Below are 11,332 nucleotides of genomic sequence, written 5' to 3' on the forward strand. Positions count from 1 at the left end.
CAATTCGATTTCGTCTTCCAAACTATTCCAGAGAAACTATATCAACTGGCGCGATAACCATATCGCGAAAGGCTGCAAAACATCAAAAAATATACTGTCATTCTTTTTTTAGTGCTGCCTTTTATATTCAATTCAATGTTCAGTTGGTTCAATAAAAGAATGTTGGAAATTATTTCCTTTTCATTTGTTCTAAATTCAACAAGCAATGTGTTTCATTTTAGCAGAATACTGTAAGCAGCAGAACAGAGTACACTTTAATATCTGTTTATCGCGATATTCAACAATGTTATCGCATATCGCATATCTTCCTCATATCGTGCAGCCCTAATTTCTATTATCAATCGATTTGTCCTCATGTTCTTTTTTCCTTTGTTTCAAGATGAAATTGTGAATATGAATGATATCTTATTAGCAATATTATAGTCTAGTGGAAATGTATGCACTGCTATGTTTTGGTTTTGCTATGGTATTCCAGTTTCTTGCATGATTTTTTTTTATAGATTTACAGTGAGAATCACGTGTAATAGTTTAGGAAATGAAGGAGGAATTAAGAAAGATGTTGAAGTTAGGGTTAGAAAATTGAGTTGAACACAACCGAAATTAATGAAGTTTTGGAAGCATTGTTTGTTTTAATGTTGTGAGGAGAAATGTATCCAATGCTTGCAACTACGTACTGTCACTTCTACGGAGAAACATGGGGAAATTAGTACATTTTATACCTGTTAAATGTGTTGTGCAAAAAAAATATTAAGATAAAGAATCATGCTAACACGAGGAAAAGGAAAGATACAAAACAACATTTACATGACATGTGCAGGCAAAATAGTAATTTATCCAACTGAACAATTATTGATAATATGTTACAATGCTGATCATATGAAGACCTTCTTAGTAGACTACCGTCTTGGCACTGTTTTATTCTTCACATCTATCTTTGCAAAAAAACCTACCCTCCATGCTGAAACATTGCAAGCCCAATGTTTGACATTAACCACATTAACCCCGTCTTATACTTTAGCATTCAGAGCTGAGGTTGATAACAGTGCAATAAGACTACAAGAAATGCTGCCAGAGTGTACAAGATTTCCAATTAAACCCTTAAAGAGAGAAGAGATAATGTGGGAAATGTGCAAAGGTTATACTACCTCTATACCACATCTGTTTGCTGTATGTGTGTGTATATTACACATACACACATACCCACCCGGCCACTTCTGAAACCAAACCTACATCTGCAAGTCCAGTCAAAAGCCCTTTGAACTCAGTAATGCATTATATTGCTTCAATAATTTGCACTTGACCATAGAAAACTGATCTACTTAAAATCTCTAACCAAATTATATCTCTACAACAATAAATCACACCATGTGCACAGCATATTGGTAGCCTGGATTAAAAAAAAACTTGACACAAATATTGAGCTGTTATTGAGGTAAATCATCCCCAAAACTGCTTTGAATGTCACTAACTAGAGTCTTGTTTTAATTTTCACCCAAGTAATAGCCCTTAAAATGGAGCCAATCTGACAAACATATATGAGCCAGAGTAGGTCCACATTTGGTGCCAGGACAGAGCCAAGTGTGCCAACACTTAGCCACAATCTGCCTGACTTGGCTTGGCAAATGTTCCACAATACATCTGTTTCTGAGGGGACAATAAAGAGAAGCGCAATAAACAGCCAACCTCTCCTTACCTGAAACGGTCTTGTAGTCCATCAGATCAAACATGATGACAAAAACACAAGACCATGTAATGATGAGAGCCAGAACCAAGATCCAGGCTAGTGGGGAGCTGAAGGTAGAGTGGAGATCATCTGAAAAAGTTTTCTTGTGTCCTCGTGAAGACGCCGACCCGGCGTCTACATGCTTACCGTCGATGACCATGGTGGTGGTGGTGGTCGACGACCGCGCTGAGGAGCAAAGAAACTGTGGTCAGATACAGTGTATAAAATATGGCCTTTCATAGAATACTTTTTATTTCTCAATTCCTAATATTCTACTACTCAACACAATCTTTCATATCAATACATTTTCCACAATTATTAGCCATTAGTTGCTGCCCTGTGCAAACACCGGGAAGTGACATCAGGTTATTTACAATGTGTCACCTGATATATACCTATAAATATTACTCCATTAATGTCATTATCAACATGATTATCGTTATTAATATTAGAAGTAGAGTAGTAGTTGTCACGAGAGCATTATTGTAAATTGACAGATTGAACTAATGCAGTCTAATACAGCAGTCCTGCAATGAATACTCCCTTTATGAAAGTTATAATGTTGTCAGCTGTTCATTAATATCGATAAAGGTAGACTAAATATGAACACAATACAATTACAACAGCACCACAAACTAGATCCTCCAAATGACCATAAAGTTAAATCAAACTGACAACCTTCTCATGTTTTCGTTTCTGCTTTAGTTTTCCCGACATAATAATTCTATGAACATTAAGAGAGCCTTTGTGATATTGAGCTGTGAAAAATAGTTTGACGTCGCAATCAGGGCTCTCTGATCACAAGAAAGAAACAAGAAATTGATCTTTACCAACAGAATCAACAGTACAACTGATAAAATAAAATAAATCAGCAGGTACCAATTCAAAAAAACTATTAAGAGAGAGAAGGAGCATAGGTTGGCAATGGGCCGACAAGGTCAAACTGGAGAATAAAACAAAACAATTAGAGAGACTGCATTGTTAAATCATGTTCTAATACTTATTGTAGCAGACCAGGATTATCCAATTATGGCCATAATGTTTCTCCCAAAGAGAGTAACTTCAAAAAGTAATTGATTTGTTTTTAGCTGTAAATAAGGTGCAAATGTTCTTCCAATAAACAGGGGTTCATGTTTTCTGGTCACTGACTGTAAGTAAAACTTGTGATAGTTTCATTTATTTATTCATGTATACTGTAGTAACCTATGTTTAGCTCTTGCAGAGTGGTGATATTGTTTCTTGTAGCATTTTGTGGTATTTTTTTAATTTAATTATAGAAAATGGTTGTATAAATGGTTAAACAGACAGTGAGCGCTATGCTAACGTGTAGCAAAACAGATGCCCCCTGTACTTAGGCCTACATATTCATTAGACACAGACTAGACACAGACCAACATTAGCATTAATTTGGAGTCATGTTGCTGTCTACTTGAGAATTGTAAGTCCAATATATGTCATTTTAGCTCTATATTTGTCTCTACCAATTCCTGAGAAAAATTTCTGGCTCTTTAGCTTAGCTGCTAACGTTACATGCTCCACTTTCTTCTCAAGCTAGCTTAGTTGCTAACTGTATTTGTCTCCCGTTTGGTACTGGGCAGGTAAGGTACAGTGAGTTTATTAGAGCCGTTTTTGCTGTAAATGGCTGCCTACATTACATTAACCCATCAGTAAATGTATAGAAAATTTGCTTTAGAAAAACAAGAAAACTAACAAGGCTAGTTAGTTTTCTCTTTAAAACTAACTAGCCTTGTCTTTTGATAAATGCAAATACATTAGATAGTGTAGTTTTCTCAGTAGGCTATAAGCACTTTTTCAGTAGGCTATGTGTACATTTCAAGCACTTTAATCCATATTCATTTTATGCCACGGGGTAACACATTTTAAAGGGAGAAAGTATCTACCTGAAAATGTGTGGAAAGTGGGTCAAGTACCATTTATGGTCCGGTCAAATGTTTCATTTCGGACCACGTTTACCAACAGCTTCTTCCAGTCTTACATGGTCTTGTTATTATAGCCACTTTACTAAATGGGAAAGAGTGCAATCTTTTTTTTTCACTTACTTTACAATGAGAGTTATATGGTTCACAATAATACAATTTAGTAAGACGCAACACGTTTTGTGCCTGTAAACACTGATGCAAGATAATGGTTTGGTTTGTCAGGTAACATCAGGAACACTGTAGTTGCTAAAGTAACTGTGGATGTGTTAGGGAAGCTCAGGCCACCTGTTGACTCTCTTCAGCTCACTGTTGGCAGTAGGTTTGCTCCATTACTGCTGACTCAAACAGCTTGGCAGCACTCTAAACACACGCACACGCACACACACACACACACACACACACACACACACACACACACACACACACACATGCACACACACACACTCTCTGCCTAACCTCATTACTCTTACTCCAACAGGTCAGTTCAAAATATGAGTGACGGCATTACAAAACCTGCCGGTGGCTACTGTGGGTTGATTGTCATGGCAGTGGATGGCTGGTTTGAGTAAGTAAATGTGATTTTTTCCAAGGACATATAGCTAGAAAGAGTACAAAACACCCTTCTCAGAGACCAACATGATGAAAAAAATACCCAAATGGCCTCTGCTGTATGAATTTTCCTTCTTTTAACCGCTTGCACGATGGCTTTAGCATGCTAATGTCCGCCTTTCCGCCTGTCCAGAACAAGATATTTTGACAACTACCGACCACACTGCAATGAAGTTTATTAAAAAATATTCCAGCTCCTGGGAGGATGCTTACTGAAGATTTTGATATGCCTTAAACATTTATCAAGTGTCACCATCACCAAGACCTTTCCCCCCTGACCAACACTGATGTTGTCACTGAGCTTAAAACAAAAACAACAAATATTGCTGGATATTTGTATAATTTTTCTAACCTAATACATAAGACATCAGCAGTTCTCATAACAGCATAAAGCAATGCACAGAAATAGTTGGAAGGGAGGAAAAGCTATTGAATAACAGTCACTGTTGTTTATTTTTAATGTAATCATAATTAAAGCTTTAGTGTGTAACTTTTTGATATTAATGAGGGTCCGTTACATTCAAGCCATTGCCAAATGAGTTGCTACAAAGCTAATTAAGACTATTAGCTCCACACAACTCTCTCTGTATTTCTCAGTATGGCTATGTTCAGTAGATTGTGGCGTCCGGTGACTTTCCCATGCAGAAACTCGAGTGATAAGATAATCCTGTTTCCTCCTTGGCTACTAGCAACTGCGTGGAGGAGGGTGGGCGCGCCGACAGTTTTGTTGTCATTACTTAATTCCTCATGTGGGCGACAGAAACTACGCACTATAGCTTTAAAGTTAATGAGTTACTTAAACATAACTTTATGTTTTGTACTACTCAAACAAACATGTTTTAAGTTGGTGGTATGTAATAATGACAGGTGCAATCTAATTTAAAGTCAAAGTCATCTTTTTTCTTCAGCTATCATGTAATGCTAACGAACAATTTAAGCTAACAACCATCAATGATGTACCGTTGGTCCTGCATTGATGTTTATTAGCTCATAGTGGATACATGTAAACATTTAAGTTTAGCTGCCAGTTTGCTCTTGTTTGTAGCGACAGAGCGCATCTACTAGCAAACAACAGAAAAATGCCTAAAAGCTGCTGTGTGGTGATATTCATATCAACAGAGTAAATAACCCATGACTTAAGTTTTTATAAACTGCCGACCCGAAAAACTGAATTTTTATGAAGGCAAAAGTGGATACAGATGTGAGGAATCAGCAGAGAGAATGGCAAGTCTTTCCTGACAGTAAGCTAACGCTATGCCCGACGTTACATTTGCAGCAAGCATTACGTTACTATGTCAAATATCCAAATGTTAGTTTTAGGCTAACCATATGTCTGTAAGTTAAAGACACGTAACAACGGACATATTGTTAGGTTAGTGTGATGATGCTGTGGGATCCCCCAGTCTCCCCATTCTCTCTGCTGATTCCTCATGTCTGTATTGACTTTTCTCTTCATAGCTGTGCTCTGTCTCAATGAAGAGGTTGTGAAGTTCCACAAACTACTGAATAAAAAAAGTCTTACAGATTACAGTCACATTACTTCCAAACCTGTAGCCTACTCATTAACAACTAGACTACAACTTAAATGTAGTTCAAACAACAGACCCCAGTCTGAATGGAGGCTTCCAAGTTCAATTACGGTATTCACTGAGGTCTTGCTGTGGTTATACACCCTGTTACACACCCTGCTTCCTCTTCCAGGCTTTTATGGATGGACTTGACCACGTAATGTTGCAACCCGGTTGCACTGTCATCCTTTGTATCCACTTCTCCTAACCTGCTGCTGTATCATTTTATGAAACCTGCCATCAGACCAAAACCACACATTTTGCCTAAGAATACCACCTGGTCCATTCAAGACTTTGGTCATCACAACATATCTTGATCAGATTTCCATAAAATTCGTTATGAGTAGAATATTCAGTCATTAATATTGCAGGGGCCCCCCGTGACCTTTTATGTACTGTCAGGTCAAATTATTGCTCTGTGGCCATCTTGTGAAATATTGTGTTGTGGTTTTTATGTTCCTGCTTTTGTCATGTTGGGCTGCACTAATGCAAAAATCCACTCACCGATTTCTCTTCTAATGATACAACAATAAACCACTGACTGACTTTTCCTCAGGTGCCAACATCAGGTCAAGAAATCCACCTACACTCAAGAAATATCAAACTCTAAATGTCCAGATTGTTTACTCTTCATTTTGGTTTTGGATGATATCTGGTGAGCACTTTTTGGACATAATCAGTGGGAATCAAAACATTAATAACTTGTAAACCCTTTTTAGGCTCTGTTGACCACCACCTCTAAATGATTTGACCAGCCATCCGTGTACGATTCCTCCTTTTATGGCTGACCTGTCTCCACACTGTGGATGACATTTGTGTTGTTGCTCTCACTAGGTATCCATGACAGCTCCGCTCGGAGCAGTCATTAGGAGCTAGTGGTTGCCTGTTCAGTCAGATTACAGGGAAGTGTTGTCATAATATTTCCTTAATGAGTGCACAGAGCTGAACTAAGCACAGCAGAGACCTTTACGATCCGGCTGGTTGAGCACGGTGGTGCTATTAATCAGATTAGGAGCTGGATTCAAACCACTATTTCCATGTCTCCAGATAGCATAGGTGTCGTGCATCTGCTGTAATGTCAGTGTTGACACTGCAAACTGTTTAGGGTGCAATAATGACTATGAGCCTGGTCTGGATGGCAGGAAGTGGAGAAATCTTTACACAGAAAAAAGTCACAAATGCCAAAGATTATTCTTTGTAATCTATTTTTGGAAAACAACAATTTTCCATTTCCATTTTGCAGTCAGAAATTTATATTGGATTTGCATACTGCCTCACAGACATCAACTCACTTTCCCAAGTGTGGACCATTTTCATAGCAAAAGGATTGTAAACACTCCTGACTGACCTGTCATAACTCCCATGATCACTTTTAAACACACTTGCTGCCAAAAACTACATAAGAATCTATGTATTCAAAAGCCTTTTTTTACGTGAATAGTCTTTTAAAGGCCCTGGACACCCCACAAGTGTTGTCAGTTATTTTAGCTGATTAGACGTCTGCCCAGGATAAAGGTGGGCCGGAGCATAGATGGGAATTTATTACTTCACAAATTGTATCTACCAATAAGAATGATAAAGATGTCATGTGTCCTGCCCTGACAGGTGCAACAGAGCTAACTGGAGGCTCAGGAAGATGTCAATCAATCTATGTTTATACACACCAACAGAGTCCTGGGAAGAGGTCTAATCAGCCAGAATAACTGAAAACACCTGTGTGGGCCTTTAAATGTAAATGCAAGAAGCGCCATAGTAACAGCAATATAATATTTCCACAGCAAAGTCAGGCTATAAAACAAAACATGTTAATAATGTTCAAAAAGCCAAAATAAAAAGTGCCATTCTCCAGTAAAACCGTAATGTCTGTTATCATGAGATAACAGATTAATTATCTTGAGATCTCAAAATTTCTGATTTTGTTATCTTGACTTAACTAACTGGACTTTATTACCTCAAATCAGTTCTTATATTTATGTGTTTCAAGCGTCATGGCCGTCAGAGGGAGGAGGACAGGACATCAAAAATTAAAGAATATGAACTACATAAGCCTCTTACCATCATTGGTTTTTCTTGTTATAAGGAGATTAAAAGGTAATCATATGACAACAATTGGAAATCCTGAGATGATGAGACAATTACACGTTATACGAGAAAAGAGATGTTTAAGAAATAAACAAACACCATGAAAGCATAACGTGTGAGTGTGGAATTTCATTCTTAGCTCATTCTCTCCACACACTAACTTTTTCCCGGAGCTTTCAACCAAATGTCACAGTCTTCATCAGCGGCTGGAGTTTGTTAAGTTGTCATGTTGTTCTCAGTTGTCATCTCCAACTACATCCACAGATGAAGACCTTACACAATGTGTTTGAAAACCTAATAAGTGGATTTTGTAAAAAAAAACATGTTTAATGAGAAAACACAGTGATGACATGTAAATTGTGATCACAGGAAAACAGTCTTTGCTCAAGGATAATCTCTCGTTATCTTGATTAAAGCTGCAGTAACTGGAAAGCAGAAAAGTGCCAGGATTTGAATTAGAGTGAGACCTCTTCCTGCTCTCCATCTCCACTCTTTGTTGCATGCGCAGAACACCCTATAGAAACGTTTTCTCTCTCTGAAGTGATCTGTGATTGGCCAAAGTCTTCCGTCAGAGGCTGGATTTTCTAAAGCCTGAAAGCAAAGCCAAGAGGAGATGCAGAAGTCTAGTTTTCTTTCAGATCACTTGAATTACAATATGCTAAAAGATTGTAATGGAATTTCAGCCCAACGACGCCAAAAACAAATTGCCTACCACAGCTTTAAAGGGATACTTCACCGATTTAGCATTAAGTTTTGTATCAGCAGAAACACGGTAGTAATTTCTAATGAGCGTGCTTCCCTCCCTCATGTCCCCCTGAGACGATAGATCTCTGTAAAATCTTCCGATGACGGAAAACAATGATTTTTGCGTCATCGGAAGATTTTTTGCCCAGAGGTAATGGACTACAGCCAGTAGTAGGAGCTACTTCCGCATGTTTTCAACCCGCCCATAAAGGGTTGGACTGTCGTCTTTACACAAAGATATCCGAAGCAAAACGATTGTCAGCCATCTCGAAGCTTCGCTAAACAGGCTCCGTCTTTTCAGCAGAAAACTTTTACAACAATTATGTGCATTCAAACTACCGCACATGTGTACCACCGGGATACATTGGTACAGATCGGAGAATATGCAGGACACTTTATTACAGACGGAATACTCGACACACTACGCGAGCTTCGCGTAAACTCCATTTACTTGTGAGAATATAAGGTTTTTCCAACTGTGTCTTCCGTTAAAAAAAGACATCATACAGGTGATGGGGCTGCCAATCAAGTACAGTCTGCACATGCCCACTCTGTCAGAAGACATTTAATCAACCAAAAATAAGTGACAACTCCTCCACCTCCTCTTATTTGTCTGAGTTCATTATTAAACCACAACAAATGTAAAAAAAAAAAAAAAAAAAAACATATGTATATATTTGTATAACTACAGTAGCTTTGATGTACATCCAACAAAAAGCACAGTGTTGATGCTGATTGATCGTATACGACACTGTACAGTGTCACAGGGGGTCTTAAAGCTGCATTACAAATAGCCGATACATGATAGCGTCATATTTTTAGATACTTCCAATCATGAAATTCTTCTACACACTAGACAGCACAACATCAGAGTGCAAAAACAAAACATACGGAGCCCTGCAAGAGCTTCATAAATACATTATGAAAAGCTTCCTTTATCTTATAACGTGTTGAAATGGAATCCTTAATGTGATAATACTTTACCTTCAACTGTTTCAGTCATAGTTTCAAAGTAAAATTCCAACAGTAAATCCTTTGTGCAGATTAAGTTGCCATGAAAACAAATACTCTTGGTAGATCCTCAACTCCTCTGCGCGATTTAATCCCAGTGTTTAATTCCAACCTAGCAACGTCTCATGTGTGGCTGGTGCTGAGGATATGTGGAAAAACCGGACCCCCCCTCTAGAAACTCTACACCTCTTTTTCCATTCTCAGTACTTTAATGTGCATTTTCCTTTCTTGTTCCAGAAGTCGAAAAAAAGTTGCATGGGTCCAATTGCGGTGTGGTCCAAAGAGAGTTGACTTCCGTCCCAGTGGATGAGGCAGGGGAGACAGACGGAGACCAAGTTAAGGTGGTCACTGGTTGGAGCAATGGTTGTAGATAGAGCAGCCTGCCCCCTCCCTCTACCGGCTCTGACAGAATTAGATCAACGGCGGGGACTGACGGACGATGGAAGGGAAAGAGGGAAGAGATATTCAAGGTAACTTTATCCCACCAGTCAGTGTTGCTGCTGGAGTAATGTGATTATAGTATATGGACAGTGGTTTCATGCTGCTAAAACAACTATTAGATCTAAATATATCAATCAATCAAGCTTATTAGTTTTTATTAGTCAAACTAAAGTCTGAATCTAATTATATTGTTACATTCAAGCCATATTTCTGAGCCTCAGGCCCCGAGTTATTCTTAGAGCGGCTCGCTGCTGCTGGTATTCTGCTTCGCCTTTTTAGGCCAGAGGCGTGACCTTAACCCCCCCCCCCACCTCCCATGTTAACTAATCCCCCTCCTCCAGACCTCCACTGCTCAGTGCAGAGCTGTCATCAAGGGGAGAGAGAGAGGCAAGATCAGAATGGCTGAGTGCCGGGAAATATACTTTTTAAGTTGAGTCGAATTTGCAGTGTTTTCATGGCACTGCAAGTAAGCGACCAGTAAAGGTACAAAGTAAACACAAAGTTGAAGCCTCTGTATGCTTCAAACTATCTAGATCGTACGACAGACATGTTATCCAACCACATCTAAAAGCAAAAGTGTTTATACCTGTTCCAAATGGCCACACTCGAAGGTGGGGCAAAAAGCCTGCCATCATAGTTTTGGTCCTGATGGACCGCAGCCTCCTGCCAGAGGGGAGGGGTTCAGCAAGTTTGGACTATCAACCAAAACTGGTTTCTGACAAATAGGCAATGCAGTTGCTGACTCCTGCTTTGTTTAAAACTGTCTCTACAGAACCTAGTTTTAAAGGAACACGCCGACTTATTGGGACTTTAGCTTATTCACCGTAACCCCCAGAGTTAGATAAGTCCATACATACCCTTCTCATTTCTCTGCGTGTCGTAACTCTGTCTGACGCACCCAGCGTTAGCTTAGCCTAGCACAGATCCTGGAGGTAACCGGTTCCAACTAGCTTACTGCTCCCAAGAAGTGACAAAATAACGCCAACATGTTCCTGTTTACATGTTGTGATTTGTGTAGTCTTTTGCTTTTACTATCTAGTAATTGTTGACTCTATTAATCCAACTCTGAGCGAACTCCAGGCGAACTCTCTGCTCCTCACCACAGGGCTATAGGTGCTGCGAGCAAATCACTCCGCCCAAGTAGCAGAAGTAGCAGTGCTTCGCCTTTCTGAGAATATAGTTCCCAGTATGTATACGGTTAGAAGATGACTGTG

The 11,332-nt window shown here is 39.1% G+C and overlaps 1 protein-coding gene across 10 annotated transcripts in view; it reads right to left on the reverse strand.

The window, feature by feature from the left end:
- LOC116061847 (serine-aspartate repeat-containing protein I-like) overlaps positions 1 to 10,349 on the reverse strand; it is a 44,912-nt gene extending 34,563 nt beyond the window's left edge. For 5 of the 10 annotated variants that reach the window (XM_035995251.1, XM_035995255.1, XM_035995257.1 and 2 more), the window contains exons 1-2: positions 9,651 to 10,349; positions 1,694 to 1,909 (exon numbers count right to left, since the gene is read on the reverse strand). In XM_035995251.1, coding sequence (XP_035851144.1) covers positions 1,694 to 1,909; positions 9,651 to 9,669 — 235 coding nt within the window. In that variant the 5' untranslated portion in view covers positions 9,670 to 10,349. The remainder of the gene's footprint in view (positions 1 to 1,693; positions 1,910 to 9,650) is intronic. The other 5 variants (XM_035995254.1, XM_035995253.1, XM_035995249.1 and 2 more) reach the window with 2 other exon arrangements.
- Between the last annotated feature and the right edge of the window lie 983 nt (positions 10,350 to 11,332).

The sequence above is a fragment of the Sander lucioperca genome, chromosome 19 (genome assembly GCF_008315115.2).
Source record: "Sander lucioperca isolate FBNREF2018 chromosome 19, SLUC_FBN_1.2, whole genome shotgun sequence".
In the NCBI taxonomy this organism is placed as follows: domain Eukaryota; kingdom Metazoa; phylum Chordata; class Actinopteri; order Perciformes; family Percidae; genus Sander; species Sander lucioperca.